The following is a 20,466-nucleotide window of genomic DNA, read 5'->3' as shown; positions in this document are numbered from 1 at the left end:
CTCCCTACTCAGCAGGGAGTCCGATGCGGGACTCGATCCCGGGACTCCAGGATCATGACCTGAGCCGAAGGCAGTTGCTTAACCAACTGAGCAACCCAGGGGCCCCAAGATTCCTTAGTTTTAACCTCTTGGGTAGTTGCTTCCCTGCTTTGGCTTCTCAGGTAAGCCCATTAACCAATACATGAACCTGCATGTTCTCTTATTTGGCAGAATTACTGAAGCAATTAAGACATCAGCAGAGGGGTAAGAAAAATCTCAAAACTGAGAAATCTCAGGTTATTGGAATGCTTAGGGAGAATTCCGAGACACTTAATTTAAGATTTAGAGACATTCAATCTTAAAAATTAACTTGTGAAATGTACTAACCTTTTGTATGTTTATAATGTCTTGGGTGTTCCTTATTTTGTATTTTGTAAACACTAGGTGAAATATCATGGAACCTATCATCTTCAATATCACCACATCCAAACCCACAGTTCATATGTTGACCAATTATGCTTACATTGGATGTTGTAATCCCTGTAAAATAAAATACATAAAAATATTTATTTGAATGATTCAGGTAATATTATAGATAGGTACATATCTCCCCCTCTAAATCTATCTTGCTTTCTAGACTTTTAAAAAGGTCAGTGACATAATATTAGAAATTATAACATTATAGTAATTCAGAGTTTTATCATATTTTAAATTTTGTTATACTTTTTACTAGCAGTTAAGAACATTTATTATAAACTATATCTGAAACATTTTATAAAACAGGCTTTAAAATTACAATGAAATACAAAATTCAATGTTTGGAAGAGATAACCAAGTATATATATATACATATTTAAAATATGACAGGCATTTAATGTTTAAATGACATATAAACCTTTATAGCAGAAAGAAAAATTTTTAAATCTAGAATTTTTAAACTGTATCCTGAGAGATATTTTCCATTTCTCTCTTCTCTCCCACTCTTGTGTAATGGATCTATACTGGTCTGGCTGGTGAAGCAGTACACCCCACAGTGACTAAGCTCAGAATCTGGAATCATGCTTCCTGGCTATAAATCATAGCATTGCCACTTAAGCCCCTGACAGAACCTGGGCAAGACAATCTTATTTGTAAAATGGAGGATAATAGAATTACCCCTTCCAGAATGGTTGTGAGGATTAAGAAAATACATGTAAAGGGCTTAGCATAGTGCCTAACATACTGTAAATACCCAAATGTTATATTCCTAACTAAAAATAAAAGAAATCAGGGTACCTGGGTGGCTTAGTCAGTTAAGCATCCAACTCTTAATTTCATCTCAGGTCATGATCTCAGGGTTGTGAGATCGAGCCTCGGGTCAGGTTCCGCATTCAGTGGAGTGTTTGAGATTCTTTCTTTCCCTCCCCACCTGCCCCCCACCAATAAATAAATAAATCTTTAAAAAAAAATCAAAACCCTAATGTGGACCTCCTTTTAACAAATATCAAAAATTTTAATCTACATTTGAATGTTTCAACTGACCACCCTATACCAATACTTTGAAGCTATTAAAACCACAAAATATCTACTAAACGGAAAATCCTACACAATATATATTTAAGTCACCATCCACTTTCATATATATAGCTCCTTACAAATACCATTAAATAGTAATAACAAAATACAATTTGTTCTTAATATGATTGTGGGTTTTTTAATAAAAACAGGATTGTGGGGTGCCCGAGTGGCTCAGTCGGTTAAGTGTCTGCCTTCGGCTCAGGTCATGATCCCAGGGTCCTGGGATCAAGCCCCGCATCGGGCTCCCTGCACAGCGGAGAGCCTGCTTCTCCCTCTCCCTCTGCCTGCCACTCTGACTATCTGTGCGCTCTCTCTATCTCTCTGTCAAATAAATAAATAAAATCTTTAAAAAAAAAAAAAAAAAACAGTATTGTGAGGAGAAGGGGTGGCTGGTGGCAACTGGTCAACAGAGGACTGTAGAATAAAAGGCACTAAGTCAGTTCATAGAGAGTCAAAAAATATCTGGTGTTAAATGATAGAGAACTTCTGGGAGTAACATGGATATCTGTCTATACTCTTCTTAGTTTTGATAGATAATTCATAAAGGTATCCTCATAAAGGTACTGGCTTTGGGTGTAAATGCTTTCCGTTAATAACAGGTATTACTAATCTGATGCTACAGGAAAAAAGTTTACTATAACATAATTCAGGAAATTTACCTATGTAAATTATCTATAGCACATTTACCTATGGTGCTATGATAGGCAGTGGTGGATTACATGTGGAAATATTTATTGGACATTAGAACACAAAGACAAGTTGGATTTATAGTTTCTACATAATTATTTTTCGTTTTGTTTTCAGATAATCTTTACTCGGAGCATTACTCATTTTTACACTTTATCAGTTAAATGATAAACTTGTAGGAATCATTTGCTTACTAAAAACAAAACCTTATTCCACAAAAACAAAAAATGTAAACCCAAGTTTGTAAGATCCTAAACCATTAGCAACCTTACAGTTTGAGGGCATATTAAATTTAACCAAGAATATCTCACAATGAATTCAACAGTAGAGTTTCCAAAACTTGATCTTAGAAATGTGTATTTGTTAAAAATACAGATTTTTAACTCTGACGATCAATTCATTATTTGTGAGGTGAGGTCCCAGAATCTGTGTTACAAGCATCCCTGGTGATCCCTAGGACTAGGCAAATTTAAGAAATACTAAATATTAGACAAGTTTGGCAAACACTGAATACTGTATAATGAAGTATGTACTGTTTTAAGAACTTTTTCACTTTACTAAAACTTAAGTGACTTATGAGGTCAGGGGGAAACTCAAATCTAGGTTTTCTAAATCTATTCTTTTCTAACTCCAAACATATTCTTCCAGAAGAGGGCTCCACTTTTGTAAATAAGACACAGGCTACCAATAACTTCTATAAATAAAGTTATGAATAATTTACTATAATAATCAGCCTTAAAAAGAGATTAAAGAATAAGTTTATGTGTTATGTTTCTTTGTGTCTTTTCCTTTAAAGGAATAAAAGCCAAGTGTCCCCTGTGCATTAGGTGCTTATACTTAACTGTTCATTACCCCTTCTCAAGGTTTACATTACCAGATGAGGGAACTGAGTTTCAAAGCAGTTAAATCACTTGCCCAGCTCATGAATATGGTCAAACCGGGATTCCAGCTGGGGTCTTTCAGACTCCAAAGCACATATACATTGTCTTCCTGTGCCTAATAGATTAACTAACTCTTTGTGGAACACTAGCTTTGTGGAAGCCAATGTACCAGGCATGCATGGTTGAATTAGGCATTTGTGATAACGAAGGCACTAGGTAGATAATCAGGATCTGAGAATCTGAGAGTCCAGAGAAGTGAAATAATGGTAATACCACTATAAAGATATCAGTGCAAAATATAATGATATCATGAAAGAGGTAATAATCAATTTTGTTTGTGAATGGGGAAGGTTTTCAGAAAAAGCAACTGCACTGCTTTTACAGCTGAATGGGGTGTGGTGTAGATTCCAGATTTCACCCAGAAAAAATGGTACATGCAACTGCAAAAAGAGAAGAAGTGGTATTGAAAGTGGTCTGATTTAACTGGAACACAAAATTACAAAGAAGGAAGTGAAATATGAGGCGGGAGAGGTAGACAGGGACAGATCATGGAATAATGCCCTAAATAAATTTAGGCTGGGCAATACAGTCAGACTTGCATTGTGGGGAACAAGAATGAGACTGAAGCTGGAGAGAAATCTTAGGAGGCTAAGTGGATAAGAAATGAGTAAAAGTGATAGTGGAGACTAAAAAGAGGAGATGAAATTAAGACATATTTAGGAATAAGAAATTTAAAAGTCTTAGTAGACAAATACATACATACATAGTTTTTAGAGAGGAAATTATAATGTAAGGTAGAGTAGCCTTAAAGTTGTTAGGACTTTTATACAGAGATCATGTGAAAATAAATGCCAATTTGTTATAATTCACTCATAATCTAATATACTGTTACCAATCATAAAGAAGAATCACATGCAGTTTCCATCCTTAAATAGATCAGAATCCAAATATTTCTCCAAAAGATTATTAATAACTAAATCTATTTTCTGAAAAGTGATGCTATACGTTAGAGACTTCCAGGTTAGTTCACAAAATTCTTAACAAGATACAAATGAACTTAAATACTAGCTAAGTGTTGTTTTTAAACCAAGTTGTCTTTTGTGATACTTTAGTGGCTTCCAAACTGTGCTGCATATTAGAATCAACCTAAGGGCTTTCAAAACTCTGGTGGCCAGGTCACATTTCATATCAATTAAACCAAAATGTCCGGATGGAAGAGCCAGGCATAGGTACACCTATGGGCTTAAAGGGGGATCAATTATTTAGGTAAATAATTTTTCTTCCAAGAATAATACAATATTTATTCTTGCCAAAAAAAGGCCTTTTAAGGAGCTAAAAAGATGATTAGTCTTAATTGGTAACTACAAAAATTCTATATCTGAAATGCATTTTTTTACCATTTTTGGTATCATTTAAAAATCATACTTTCTATAAATCATATTTATAAAACAGTTATAAAATACCTGCACTGGGGCTTTGGTCAGCTATCTCAGAGATTTTATTCTTTGCAGAAGAAAGTCTCGTTGGACAAGGTTTTGATCCAAATGTCGGAAATATGTCTGACCTACAATGAAACAAAGTAATTCCAATAAACATTTAAGATCTAAAGCTGTTCAACATTCTTAGATAGTAAGGCAGGAGCAAGTACAAAAACTATAGCTAAGAATATTTTTTTATTGGTATTCCTAGTTCACTTTTAGAACTTCCAACCATTTAACATATAGGCAATTCTTAAATTTTTCATGAGAGGATTACAAAAGGCAGGGAAGATTCTCTAACTCGTACTATATAACCTTCTGTTGGGTCAAAAAAAAAAACAAAAAACTGATCCAAAGAAAGTTGGTTCATTCCAAAACTAAAGCAAGTGACTCCTAATAATCTAATATACTATCTGTCCTCACAGATAATAACACAAAAAAAGAGACTTAACTACATTACAAATTAGAGATAAGCAACAGGTGGATTTATTAGCAAATGTCATTTTCTTCCTGGATTATTCTTTGTTATACTTTTCTGACATTATAAAGACCTACAGGCTTTGTTTCACAAAGAAAGTGACTGAAGATTGTTGAATCTGAATGTAAAGGAACTGTTTTAAATCATTTAAGTGTTGTAATATCAGTAAGCCAGTGATGAATATTATAAAGAGATTTTATAAAGGAGCATAGTTCTTAGTAGTTGGGTAAGCATATTTGTTAATTGGCCTAGTGAGAAGTCAATGTTAAACATTATTTTTTTTAAGGTTTTATTTATTTATTTGACAGAGAGAGACACAGTGAGAGAGGGAACACAAGCAGAGGGGGTGAGAGAGGGAGAAGCAGGCTCCCTGCTGAGCAGGGAGCCCAATGTGAGACTCGATCCCAGGACCCTGGGATCACGACCCAAGCGGAAGACAGACGCCCAATGACTGAGCCACCCAGGCGCCCCATTGTTAAACATTTTTAAAGAGTAATTTCTCTAGAATAGATGATAGGTTTTTTAGTCAATTTACATTTATACCATGTACCTGACTTGAATGAAAGAAAATACTTTAGTCTCTACAAGAGTGGTTTTCAAGAGTTTTTCCTCCCCAACCCACTTAAAGATGAAAGCCCCACATGAGGTAATAGTGGCTCTCTTTGCCATGATTCTTAAGGCAAGATGCAAGCTGGTTAAGAATAACTGTTTTAAAGCTGTTAAACTTAATGTGGAAATATGAAATTCATTAAAGGCAATTTAGTCCAGAAATGAGGGTATATTGAACTCCTTCTCACAGAGTTCAAAATCTGAAGAGAATAATTCCATGAGACAATACAGAGAATAGTGAATTCTAAATGTTATAGTATAAAATGAACTTTTCTTCCCAACTAGGTTCTCAATTATTTACAAGACCTTGCAACTGCAGGAGTATTTAACATAAAATTTCACATTCATAGAAGATAAGGGAAGGACTTTAGGTCTAAAAGATAAATATGTATTTTAAATGTCTGGTAACTAAACATAAACAGTTACTTCACCAGCCCATGTAGCCATTCCAAATTCATTTTGTAAATATATTGCATTATTCTCCCTGGGTAATTACAACAAAGGAATTTCCAGTAAGAAAAAATTTCCAACTGCATATTAAGCTGCTATTTAAGTTAAAAATGTAGAGAATGGAATCACGGGATAAGACAAACGTCTCATAGCAGGACATAAAAATTTGGTTTAATTCTATGAACTGCTGAAATGAAACACCCTTTTCCATTAGAGTTAATAGAACACCATCTGTCCTTTGATTATGCATTCTCTACCTACGTTGTTAAAGATTCCAGTTCACTTAAGTGAAAATAATTTAAATTTAATTTTAAATATTTACAGCTAGTAGCTGTGGATAACCATGGTTCAGGATAAAATCAAAGGAAAATAAAGTTAAAAAGACTGACAACAACAAATATAAACACGGATGTGAAACAACTGGAACTCTCATGCTTTGCTAGTGGAGTAGAAAATTGTACAAATATCTTGGAAAACTGTTCAGCAGTTATTTAAAAAGCTAAATGTATATCTATCCTATGACCCAGCAATTCTACTCAGGTTTTTGTCTAAAATAAAGAGGGAAGAGATTCCCCAAAATCCTAGAATAGAGTCACAGAAATTCTCAGAAATCAAGGTAGGATCACTGTTTAAGACTTAGAGGTCACTGAGGTAACCAGGAAAAGTTTGTTGAATTGCTATACTAGAAAAAAATGCTCTAGGGTGGCCAGGACTCTAATTCCAGAACTGCTATAAGGGAGACTCCTGAGAAGGCTGCAAAAGCTATGGCATGGAGGCCTAAACTTCTACATGAAAATGGAACAACAAAATATAAGAAATGGCGAGGTAACAGCTGAGTGGATTTTATCTACAAATTAGAGGAAATTGGTGCTGAGTTTTCAATGAAAGCAGTAATATCAGCTATAGGTCCACTGCAAAAGACTCAATGATCTAGAACAGAGCTAAAGAACAAAGAATATTAGGATAAATATTAGGCAAAACAACAAGTAGGGCTTGGGGAGTAAGGGTTTATATTACTGTAGGTGCTCTAAGTTACAGCTGATGTGTTCTCTCTCTCTCCACCCATCCCAAACCAAAGCCAAGCTAGATAATATCTGTAAACTTTTCCACTGTCTTTTAAATGTACTTCAACATTTTAAGAACTAGAAAATAGTTTAAAAGTTTTTTTCAAATACGATATTAGGGATGAGACAAATTAAAGATTAGCATTCATTTAACATGTCAAAAAATAAAATACATTATTCTCTTCCCCTGGGGAGTTGTAGACAGAGAAGAAGTCAACGATTCTTGGCTATAAACTCCACTTTCACTATAACAGCTGATGTTTGGAGAGGAAGATCGAGATGGTGAGTCCATAGTCAAGTCGAGCTTAATTGCAGAATCAGGGCTTTCAAGATCAGAAGTACTGCCACTCAGTTTTGCTCTTTTCTTAGCTGCACTATTACGAAGGGACCTAAGAGAGCTCTGCATCTAAGGAAAAAAAAAAACAAAACAATTAACTTTGCAAGACATTTATCTGAGTAAAAGTTATCCTAAGATTTTAAATTCCATTCACCATATCTAGCAAGCCACTCTCCATTCTGGTACTAACAAGATGGATATTAACATATTTGTACATAGTAAAAATACGTATTTTAAAAACAACCAATATAAACAAGATTGTAAGCCCCTTTAGAGGGAGGATCTCAAGCTATTATTCACCATGGTATTTCCAGCACTAAGAACAATGACTAATATAATAAAATTTAATTAGTAAATGAATCATTGAATCAGATGGTAGACATCTGAGTTGAAGTCAGAGAGGTCTAGCCAATCTTTGGTCATTGGTGTGTGGATGTGGCCATTTAGAAATTCTGTGAAAAGTAATCAGTTTTCTAAAATTTGAAGTTTACATCAAGTTTGCCAGTGTAAGGGGTCAGAGAATAACAGATGACTGTATGTGACTTCTGAAGCCAAGTGTTTCTAGAAATGTAGAGTAGAAGATGCTATCACAAACAAATATATTAAAGTTGGGAATAGAACCCTGAATGAATTAAGGAACCCAGAAACATACATAAACTGTGTTTCACTTACATTTTGATTATAACAATTATAATGGTTGATTCAACAGTATGGCCACTTCCCTAATAAATCCTTAGAAGGCTGAATATTTAAAAATAGTACTATCCTCCTATATTTATCAATAATTTTATAAAATTGAAATTTTTATAAAATTCTATAAATTTTATAAACTTTATAAAATTAAAAATTTTATAAAATTGAAATTACCCTTTCAATTATTCATTAAAAGAAAAAGGGCTATTTTTAAGGTATCATACAAATAATGCAAAAATATGTAGCATCAGATGAAATTTATGAGTTACATAGGAAAATGCCTCTTCTAGAACTTTCTTCCCTTTAAATGAATTCTCTTCCTAGTATCAGTGAAATACAACTGGGGCGGGGGGGGAGGAAAGATTTTACAAGCAGTCAGAAGTTGGAATGACTAATTAATTCATTAAGAACCAATTTTGGTACACATGCTTAATGCTAAAAAAAATGCCCTTAAAATGAATATGCATTAATATTAACTTTATTTTATTGAGTAAAATCAGTATATGATGCTTACATCTTGAAAACAGGCAAAAATAAGACCACAAAACATAATTGCGTGTTTCAGTTTACACATTTTATGTAAAACACTTTTTAAACCTGACATCAGGCAGACTAATATGATGAAAAGAAAGCATCTATGGAAATAGTGCTCCGAATCCAAAGTAATACAGCAACCACATTCCTTCTCTGACATAATTAGCATGTACAGAGTTGTCATATTGGCAATGGATTTTTATAGTATAAATGGAGTGACTGAGAATTCAAAGAGTATGTAATATGACCTCAGTTTCATAAAGATAAATAAACTTGTACATATGCACAACAGACATACCCAAGAATGTTCAATGCACCACTGTTTTCAATAGCAAAAGACAAGGAATAAGCCAAAATCAATTATGATAATATCATAAATATCAAAATATGAATATATTAAAAAGTACAAAAATACATAAAACACAAATTAATGGTGATAGTGGTTGCTTCTGGTGAAGGAGGGAAAGGAACTGGATTGGGGAGGGAACTATGTTATGTTTCATTTATTTAAAAATAGGAAACAAATATGCAAATTGTTCACTTGGGAGGGATTAGTGTATGGGTGTATTGCTATATTACTCATACTTTTAACTTAAAAAGAAATAATATATGCATAGAAGAAATACTGAAAGAAAACACATTAGAGTGTTAATGGCAAATTATTCTGGGTAGTGGGATTTGGTGTGATGAATTTTCTTCCAATACTTCACTATAGTTTCTACATTTTCTATAAGGATCATGAAATATTTTTATAAAAAAGAAAACATGTTATGGAATTAAAAAGTACTTGATTCTTCCTTAAATAATAGCTATTGTATTATAGAAAATTACAAGCATTTAAAAATTATTAAAAATGATATTTGGCTCTAACCTCTTCTTGATCCAAATCTTTATCTCTGATATCTAATTCTGAAAGATCAATTGTAAGACTATGTTTTTCACTCTTGCAAATATCATCAGGCTCTTTCTTTTTGGGTCCCACTGTGCTTAAGTCAGCTTTATCAGGCAAAAGGCTGATTCCCCTTGGTATGGGAGGGACGGGTTTGGTCCCATTTAGGCCTCGTCGGGAAGACGGTGATCTCACCAAGGCAGGTGTAAGTTGAACTGGAGAAAGTTTTTCTTGAGAATTTTCTCCTGCATGAAAAAAACATATTTTACTTATATTTTTTTAATTTCAGAGAACTGGGAGTTATAATCACAAGTGTTTGGAATACAGCATTTTTAAATTAAAAAACACATTGTCTTTTATTAGAAGATTACTATTTAAAATCAGATCGAAGTATCAGTGTCCCCTAACAAATACAACAAAAATGAGTTACCAGAAATTCTTTCATATTAAATAAAAATACTATATACCAAGTTAAATTTCTATCTTTATACACATTATCATAACTAATATTTGTATGATAAAGTCCACAAGTAAGCCAGAAGGACTATTTGCCTGGCTTCATTTAATTATGCAAGCAACATGTGAGTGACTACTATATGCAAAGCAGTAATGTTGGGCACACGAGAGAACAAACTGAATAAACTCTCAGCTTTCAATACAATATTTGATCTTGTAGGAAAGACAAACATAGAAAGAAATTAATGGAGGAAATGAAGGTGTAGTGCTAAGAAAAAGTGATAAAACTGACTAACCATGCAACAAATTGACCTTATGATCATGTTATAAACCAGAACATCACTGAGGTAGGGTAGTTTAAAGGTGTACACCTTAGCTCAGAGGCTGGGGATAAGAGAGTATGTGGGATATAGGGGCTGCCCTTGAGACTTTTTATTTTGAGACTGGATCTGTCTTGAATAAATTTATATGCTAATTTCATTATTTTGGAAAGGGCTATTGTTTTTTTTAAAGATTTTATTTATTTGTCAGAGAGAGAGAGACAGAGAGAGCACAAGCAGGGGGAGCGACAGAGGAAGAAGACAGTTCCCCACTGAACAAGGAGCCCGATGCGGGACTCAAATCCCAGGACCCTGGAACCATGACCTGAGCTGAAGGCAGTCGCTTAACGGACTGAGCCACCCAGGCGTCCTGGAAGGGCTATTGTTAAGAAAAGAATATTTTAGTTAACAAATAATAGAAAACCCTTTTAAATAAATTTAACATATACTAAGCAATTAAAAAATGTAGAATAAATGGATACTAAGCATTAATTATAGTAATTATGACATTTTATATTTCTAAAGCTAAAATTCGTTACTAGGCTCTCGGGCTGTTTATGTTCATTATAAAGCATTATTAGCTGCCTAGTTCTGAAAAATGATTTTAAAGTGCAAAATTAAGAAAAGAAATGACAATTTCATTTGAATTTTATTTTATATAACATGTTTGATTTATTTAACATACTATTATTTTCCTAGATGCTTACTAATTCAGAGAAATAAAATGCAGTTTACCAGCTCTTAAAGATCAAACAGCCCTAACTCCAAAGTAATATTTCAAAAACACAAATAAATTTGAACAAAGTATTAATTTTTACCATCATTTCTACCTGGAGGGTCAGACGATTTTTGTCTGACAAGCTTTTTCTGTGGACTCGGCTTTGGTAGCCCTTCGAAGCTTTTAAGAGGCCAGGAATTGGAGAAGTTAATCGAAATATCCTGAGACTTCTTTGGAGATATGGTAAGAGATGCGTGCTTTGGACTAGTTCGAGGTGATGAGAGAGGATAGGATGGAAGGATGAAGCCTCCTGGACTTGGATTTAGACCAGAGTATGATGAAGTACGTTCTGTTTGGCTACCAAATGTCTGCTGTGTCTTAGGAGCAAAATTCAGGCTAGCATACACTGTAATAAAAAAAAAGAGAGTATGTTACTTATGCATATACATCTAAGAGTTTAAAATTGGTTTGCTTTTCACTTTCAGATTTTTATCCCATCTGGTGTTTATTTCTTTTTGTACAGTGTGAAGTAAAGATCTAATTTAACTTTTTTCAATATAGATAGTGCAATTGTCCCAGTGCCATGTTTTAAACTGTCCTTTCTTTTCCATTCATCTATAAAGCTCAAATATATACACATACGTATGTATGTATACACACACACTGAGGTGCTTCTTATTGGTTCAATTAGTCTATTTTGTCTATCCCTGCACTAGTACTACAATGTCTTATTTATCATAATGCTATCCAATAGGATGGGTGTCCTTCCATTTTTTAGCTTCTTCAGAATTATCTTGGCCATTCTTGTATTTCAGGATCAGCCTGTCAAGTCCTATACAAGATCCTCGTTGGGTTTTTGATTGGAATGACATTGAATTTACAGATCAACCTAGGAATAACTGCCATTTTCCTGATATTCAGCCTCCCTGTTTAAAAATGTGGGATCTCCTTTAATTTAAAGTCTTCTTTTATGTCTCTCAGAAATATATTTTAGCTTTCATAATAAAAGGTATGCAAATCTTTTGTTAGGTTTCCATATACTTATATATTTTGTTGATACTGTAATTTCTTTCTTAAAAATTATATTTTCTGAAAGTTGCTGGTGTCTAGGAACTTTATATTCTGGCTTTGTATCTGGTAACCTTGCTAAATTGCTTAGTATTTTAACAGTTTTCTGTATATGCTTTTAGATTTTTTGTAAGTGATCTAGTAATTTTAATAATGATAATGATGGCAATTATGATAATGATAATGACGGGAGCTATTGCTTAGTGAGCACTTTACTTTGTGTCAAGTAGTGTTCTAAACACTTCATGGGTATTAAGTAATTTAATCTTCACAACAACCCCATGGGGGTAGGTACTATTCTTACCTTATAGATTAAAAGAAAAAAATGTAAGAGGGTTAAGTAAATTGCCAAAAGTCACACACTAGGAAATCATAAAGCTGGGATACAGACCCAGGCACTGTGGCTTCCAAGTGCTCTTAATTATCACATTTTATCTGAGAGTACTGACAATTTTTGTTTCTTCCTCTACAAACTTTATACTTTTAATTTTGAGCTAGGCTCTCCCTAAATAGGGAGTACAATGACTCCCAAATTTTAGCACGGATTTTTCTTTGTATCCAGACTTAATATCAAAATGCCACTCAACATCTTCTTTAAAAAGACAGATGACCCAAATGTAACGTGTTCAAAACAAAACGCTTGATTTCCCAGTCAAATCTAGTCTTCTCCTAATCTTCCTCTTGGTAAATGGCAGCTCTATTCCTCAAGTTGCTCAGGCCAACAACACTGGACTCATCTTTGATTGTTCTCACAAACTTCACATCTAATCCATTAGTAAATCTTCTGTCTCTACATTAGCAACACAGGGTGATCACTGAGTCTGAAAACTTAGGTGAATGCAGAATAAATGGCTTATTCATAGTATATGAGCATAATGGGCACAGCATGTGGGAAAATACTACAGAGTATGCACACTATCATTGATCCAGGTGATTCTGGTATTATTAGAAGCATGCCAGAACAGACTGGTAGAAAGTAAATCACTCAAAATTTTTCTTTAATAAAACTGGTCACAGCTTGTTTAAAAAAAAAAAAAAAGCCAAATGAAGTGGGGGAGTGAGTTACATTGATATCTGGAGAAATCCAGGAAGAGAGCATTCCAGGCAGAGAGTAATAATAAAATTATTACTATAATAATAAATAATAAAATAATAAAATTATCTATGTTTCCAAACTTTATGGCCACCCTGTATATCAAAATCCAACTACTTCTCATCACTTCCACTCCTTCCTAATACAAGCCGTATCATCTCTCACCTTTACAATTGCCATATCCTCACTAGTTTGCTTTGTACCTGGCCCCCATTGTTACTAAACCAATTCTCTACATAGCAGCTCTGATCCTTTTAAAATAGTCAAATCAGGCTATTTTTGTTTCCTCTCAAAAACTTCCTGTGACTTCCCATCCCACTCAGAATAAAATCCCAAATCCTTACTATATTCTGCAAGGCCCCAAGTTATCTCTGAAAATTACTCTCCCCCTCACTCATTCCACTGACCTTGCTATTTCTCCAATAAGAGAAATATGGTCCTACTTCAGAGCATTTGTGCTTTGATTGTTCTCTCTGCCTGGAATGCTCTCTTCCTGGATTTCTCCAGATATCAATGTAACTCACTCCCCCACTTCAGTTGGCTTTTTTTTTTTTAAACAAGCTGTGGCCAGTTTTATTAAAGAAAAATTTTGAGTGATTTACTTTCTACCAGTCTGTTCCGGCATGCTTCTAGTAATATCAGAATCACCTGGATCAATGATAGCCAGTGTGCACACTCTGTAGTATTTCCCACATGCTGTGCCCAATTATTGCCACTGTAGTGATGGACACCAGTTTTGGCCAACATGGCGTAGTATTCTATTTCAGATTTCCTCAAGGTTGGACAGCTGCTGGCAAGGATGACCAGTTTCACTTTGCCATGTCTGATCATTTTCAGAGTCTGCTTGTACCCCAGCTCATACTTTCCACTTTTCATAACAAGCTGGAGCCTAGAGTTATCAACTCCAGTGACGTTTTCGTCTTTTTTGCGGCCACCATCTTCCTGCCTTAGATGCGGGACGGCCCCAACCAAGAGCAGCCGCCAAAATGGCCTCATTTGGCTTTCTGCTTAAACATTTTCACTCCACAGAAATTTTCCTTATCACATTCTGTCTCCTACCCTGGCTTATTTTTCTTCACAGCAGTCATTTCTATTCTAGTTTCTTTTTTTTTTATTTTCTCCTCTACTAGATTTTGATTTTTAGATTCTAGAAAATGCCTGCTTCCCAATAAATACTAGAGGGATTAGTTAAATGTTCAAAAGCAAAGGTAACAGTGAGCATTTTTGTCTTATTCTTGACTTTAAAGTGAATTTTAATATTTTAACACTAAATATAGTTGCTATAGGTATTAACAGATATTAATCAGGTTAAGAAAGTTATTTGTAGTTTGTTATGAGTTTGTAATCATGCACTGATGTTGAATTTTAACCGCATCTATTGACACATTTATATAGTTTTCCTCCTTTCTGTGATAAGGTTAAAAATATAGGATTTTCTGGAAAATTACTTACACATAATATATTACACATTTTAAAACCACATTGCTAGATTTCACTTGCCAATACATTATTTAGGACTTCGTCTTTCATGAAAGTGAGCCTGGGCCACCATTTTTTGCTTTTATTCATTAACTTTATGGTATGGTATTAATGCTATACTCATCTCATAAAATAAAGCAGGGAAACTTCTTTCTTTCTTCTTTCAGTTTGTATAAGATAGGATTTATCTCTTTTTGAAGGTCTGACAGAATACTAGGAAAATCATCTGAGCCTGGGACTTTGTCTTTTTTGTGTGTGTAGGGGTAAAATTTTAAAATAAAATTCCTTTAATGATTACAGGTCTACTGAGGTTTTCTATTTCTGAGACAACTTTCACAAGCTTATTAATTGTGTTGTTCATTACTCTACATCATCTAATATAAAACTTTATTCTATTTAAATTTTCTTTTTTTTAAGATTTTATTTATTTATTTGAGAGAGAACACAAGCAGGAGAAGGAGCAGAGGGAGAAGCAGACTCCCCGCTGAGCAAGCAGCCCAACGTGGGGCTTGATCCCAGAACCCTAGATCATGACCTGAGCCCAAGGCAGATGCTTAACCAACTGAGCCATCCAGGTGCCTCTCTATTTAAATTTTCTACTAACATTTGTAGATTTGTTCATTTTCTCCTTGTAATTCTGTCAACACACTCCCCCCCCCAACACACCCACGTCCAAACATTTTAGAAAAGTCTAATCTCTTCCTGAATTGTTCTTTTTCCATTATAATGATCTTTAGCCCTAAAAATATTTTTACCTTTAGTGTGCATATTTTCTCTAATATCAATATTTTTATACTTGCTATCTTTGATTATTTGTCTAGTATACCTTTTCCATGCTTTACTTTCTCCCATTCTATTTTGACGTGTTTTAGGTATGGCTCTTAAAAATAGCATTTCATAATCCAATTAAAAAATGCACAGAAGACATGAATAGACATTTTCCAAAGACAACATCCAGATGGCCAACAGACACATGAAAAAATGCTCAACATCACTGATCATTAGGGAAATGCAAATCAAAACTACAATGAGCTAATATCTCACACCTGTCAGCTATAATCAACAACACAGTAAACAACAGGTATTGGTGAGGATGTGGAGAAAGGGGAATCCTCTTGTACTGTTGGTGGGAATGCAAACTGGTGTGGCCATTCTGGAAAACAGTATGGAGGTTCCTCAAAAAGTTAAAAATAGAACTACCTACAGCCCAGCAATTGCACTACTAGGTATTTACCCAAATACAAAAATATTAATTCACAGGGATACATGCACCGTGATGTTTATAGCAGCATTATCCACAATAGCCAAATTATAGAAACAACCCAAGTGTCCATCGATTGATGGATAAAGAAGATGTGGCAGACACACACACACACACACACAATGGAATATTACTTAGCCATAAAAAGACTGAAATCTTGCCATTTGCAATGACATGGATGGAGCTAGAAAGTATTATGCTAAGCGAAATAAGTCAATCAGAGAAACACAAATACCATATGATTTCACTCATATGTGGAATTTAAGAAACAAAACAAATGAGCAAAGGGGGAAAAAAAGAGAGAGGGAAACCAAGAAACAGAAGGGAGACAGGTGGAGGGGATGGATTAAACAGGTGATGGAGATTAAGAAGTACACTTGTGATGAGCACTGGGTGATGTATGGAAGTGCTGAATCACTATATTGTACACCTGCACTTAATATTACACTGTATGTTAACTAACTGGAATTTAACTAAAAACTTAAAAAAAAGTAGAAAAAATATAAATCAGAAAAAAATAGCATTTCAATTTTAATAAATAAAATAAAATCTGATCATCCATGTTATTTAAATGCTAAGTTCTGTCCACTGATATTTATGGTAACTACTGATATATTTGGTTTTAATTCTACCATCTTATTTTGTGCTTTCTATTTATCGTGTGTTTTATTATTTTTTCTTGCTTTTTATTGATCTTTTCTTTTTATTCCTCAACTAATATAAAAATCTACTTGTAACCATTTAGGGTTCCCTTAAATTTTCCTATAATATTTTTTTGGAAGATTTTCAACAACAAAAGACCTAGCTTATGTATACTAACAAAACTTTCTTCTGAAGACTTAACTAGATGTAATTATGTATCATTTATTTTTAATTCATAAATGACATAGTTTGGACCTTTACTTCTACCTAAATCTTATTTGGGTGGAAAAGGGGACTACAGGAGATTTAAGTGGTCACCAATTTACATGTAAATGAAAACTTTCAACTTCCTGATTTGAATTGCAATGCTCTATTAATAGATTCTGATGCTTCCATGTCAGTGTGTTATTACATATTCCTTTCATTAAGAGATTTCAAGATATTTCTTACAAAGAACTCAAACATCAAATTTTTTAATGCACATAAAGAGAACCAACAGAATGCCAAAAAAAAAAAAAATACCAACATTTCCAATGTTTGGTGTGGATCACTGCAACATTTAAAATTGGGAAGGAAGCTTCTAGATGGTTTCTGGCATCTACACCCAGGTCTTCAGAAATCCCACCGAGAATATTAGTTGACATGGTGGTGGTCCTAATAGACTTTTTAAGGTACAACCTACTATTAAGTTAAATGCTGACTTTGGAAGAACTTGATATCCCTTTAGTAGCTACTCTTACAGGTATTCTGAGAGGTTATAGAAAACCAAAGCCTCAATGAAGATCTGATTAAACACTGAGAGTGGAGGTAGTTATCAAAGGTAATGTAATCATTTGGGGATATCCTAAACAGGAAGAGACTAAGCAACAGAGAGAATCTTCGCTGCTTCCACAATTCACAAGTCCCAAGGGTATCTAGTCAAAATTTAGGAAATATCTCTATCATTACGAAAGATTAACTGTTTTATTGGGAAAACACCATAAAGAAAAACTTCATAGAGTCATATGGCCCTTTGTAGTGCGTGGACGAAAGGGTTGCTAAAATTTAAGTACTATATTAACTAAATCTTCCTTACTGATTTCAAATGAGCATTACTTTTCATTGACAAAAAAAGGATATGTAACAAAAATTAAAACACCTCTAGAAATATTTCATATGATCTTACCTCTAAATAATAATCGATAAAGCTATTAATTAATACAGACATTTAAGAAACCCCTTCAAATAAAAAATTCATATAACTGACAGCCAGCCTCAAGCCCTTCCTTTTGTTCTATATCTTGGAGACATATAAGATATCTGAAATGATAGCTAGTCAGGAAGTTATGGTTCCTAACAGGAGACTTAATAAATTCTAAACAACTTTAAAAGTTAAAACTGCTGGGACACCCAGGTGGCTCAGTCGGTTAAGTGTCCAACTCTTGATTTCAGCTCAGGTCATGATCTCAGGGTCGTGAGATTGAGCCCTGTGTTGGCTCCACGCTGGGCATGGAGCCTACTTAAGATTCTATCTCCTCCTCTCCCTCTCTCCACAACTTGCACAGGCAGTCTCTCTCAAAAAGGAAAAAACAAAAGTTAAAACTGCTGTGGAAAATAATTGTCTTCTGCTAACACAGTACTTTTTAATGAATAATGTTTTTAATTACTTGGTATTAAAATGCTCATCTCCACCATGAGTTTCTAAACCCTCTAATTTCCACCAGTCATATTTACATTAAGATTATTAAATCTAATATTTTAGGGTAAGTTATAAAAAAAAGTTATTAAAAATATAAGATTGATTTCTTTTTTTGCAATGAATAAAATTACACAAAATAACATATAAGCTACATTTGGAAATCCCACATATTTATAAATCATTTGTATCCAAATAAAGTTGGAATTTAAACCTTTATCTTGATGATTGTTAGTTGTCCCTAGGTATTGTAAGTCAGAATCCACACTCCCACTTTTCCCACATATCTGTGAAAATCCAAGTTGTCCACATTTCCCAGAAACATTTGTCTGATGAGTCCCAGTACTGCCTTTGGAGAGAAGGAAGAGAAAAACATAAAAGTAAATGTTAACTTTATTTCATGAATATATCTAATTTCAGAAATATTGATTTCATTTGCATAGGAATAACTACAAGAGTAACTGTACAGTGAACTAGGCAGGCAAGAAAGGGACAGTTTTTGCTATTGGCGTATCTGAGTAGTATCAGGGGTTAAAGAACAGAAGAGAGACTGGAAAAGTACAAACAAAGGTATATTGAAAAATATACACAAAAACAGTTTCTTTCTACATGCTCCCTCACCATGGAACATTTCTCCAGACCTGGCTTTCCTTCTCCCCACCCCCTAAGTTTTTATTTAAATTCCAGTTAGTTAACATAGAGTTTAATATTAGTTTCAGAAGTAGAATTTAGTGATTCATCACTTACATACAATACCCAGTGCTCATCCCAACAAGTACCCTCCTTAATACCCATCACCCATTTAACGCAGCCCCCCAACCTCCCTCCAGCAACCCTCAGTTTGTTCTCCATAGTTAAGAGTCTGTTTTATGGTTTGCTTCTCTTTTTTCTCCCCCTATGCTCACCTGTTCACCTTAAATTCCACATACAAGTGAAATCATGGTATTTGTCTTTCTCTGACTTACTTCGCTTAGCATAATACTCTCTAGCTCCATCCACGTCATTGCAAATGGCAAGATTTCATTCTTTTTTATGGCTGAGTAATATTCACTCTGTGTGTGTGTGTGTGTGTGTGTGTGTGTGTGTGTGTGTAAATAAAATCACATTTTTTTTTTTTTTTAGCATTTCATTTATTTGAGAGAGAGCACGAGCAGGGGGAAGGGGCAGAGGGAGAGGGAGAAGCAGACTCCCTGATCAGCAGGGAGCCCAACTCGGTGCTCGATCCCAGGACCCTGGAATCATGACCTGAGCCGGAGGCAGATGCTCAATCACCGGAGCCCTCCAGACACCTATATTACATCTTCTTTATCCATGCATCAGTCAATGGACATTTGGGCTCTTTCCATAATTTGGCAATTGTTGATAACGCTGCTATAAACATCAGGGTGCATGTGTCCCTTTGAATCAGTATTTTTGTACCTTTGGGTAAACACCTAAGTGCACTGGTAAACACCAGTGCAATAACTGGATCATAGGATAGTTCTATTTTTAACTTTTTATTTATTTATTTATTTATTATTTTTAACTTTTTGAGGAATTGCCATACTGTTTTCCAGAGTGGCTGTACCAGTTTGCATTCCTACCAACAATGCAAGAGGATTTCCCTTTCTCCTCATCCTCACCAAGATCTGTTGTTTCCTGGGCTGGTTTTCCCTCTTCCCGGTATTTGCAGTACATACTGTACAAAAAAGCCGTACTGCAGAACTCTTCTCCTTTTTTCCCTAACATGTAACACAGCATTCACATGGTTTCTAAGCTTATCTGGGCATATTTCCAAGATCTCTTTCCCTTTCCCTTGTCTGGTTAAGGTTATTCCTTACTGGGGGTCCCTTATAGTTCTGAAATTTTATGATTTTTAAAATTCTCTCCCTATGATTTTAAGCCCCTTTATCCTTCATGTACTGGACATCTTCTAAATTAATTTTCACCTCCATGCTTTGGTTATACTCTCCCTATCTATAACAGTCCCTCTCTTGCTTCACTGCCAAGCAATCACAAACCTCTCCCTTTTTTAAGGTCCAGCTTTTTTAAGGTTCAACTTTTCCTGGAGTTTTCCCAAACCACTTCAAAACCTATCACCTTTTCCTTTTTTAAAACCCTACAGTACTTATAATTCAT

At 34.4% G+C, this 20,466-nt stretch overlaps 1 protein-coding gene and 1 pseudogene across 1 annotated transcript in view; both read right to left on the bottom strand.

Moving 5' to 3' along the window:
- TOGARAM1 (TOG array regulator of axonemal microtubules 1) overlaps window positions 1-20,466 on the bottom strand; it is a 79,188-nt gene that overhangs the window by 40,505 nt on the left and 18,217 nt on the right. The window contains exons 3-8 of the mRNA XM_032405014.1: window positions 18,563-18,697; window positions 11,231-11,536; window positions 9,619-9,881; window positions 7,357-7,589; window positions 4,568-4,668; window positions 367-519 (exon numbers count right to left, since the gene is read on the bottom strand). Coding sequence (XP_032260905.1) covers window positions 367-519; window positions 4,568-4,668; window positions 7,357-7,589; window positions 9,619-9,881; window positions 11,231-11,536; window positions 18,563-18,697 — 1,191 coding nt within the window. The remainder of the gene's footprint in view (window positions 1-366; window positions 520-4,567; window positions 4,669-7,356; window positions 7,590-9,618; window positions 9,882-11,230; window positions 11,537-18,562; window positions 18,698-20,466) is intronic.
- On the bottom strand, window positions 13,890-15,134 carry LOC116632936 (annotated as a pseudogene).

This window comes from Phoca vitulina, unplaced genomic scaffold (assembly GCF_004348235.1).
Source record: "Phoca vitulina isolate PV1807 unplaced genomic scaffold, GSC_HSeal_1.0 scaffold7, whole genome shotgun sequence".
In the NCBI taxonomy this organism is placed as follows: domain Eukaryota; kingdom Metazoa; phylum Chordata; class Mammalia; order Carnivora; family Phocidae; genus Phoca; species Phoca vitulina.
This window is presented reverse-complemented; position numbering and strand designations above follow the sequence as displayed.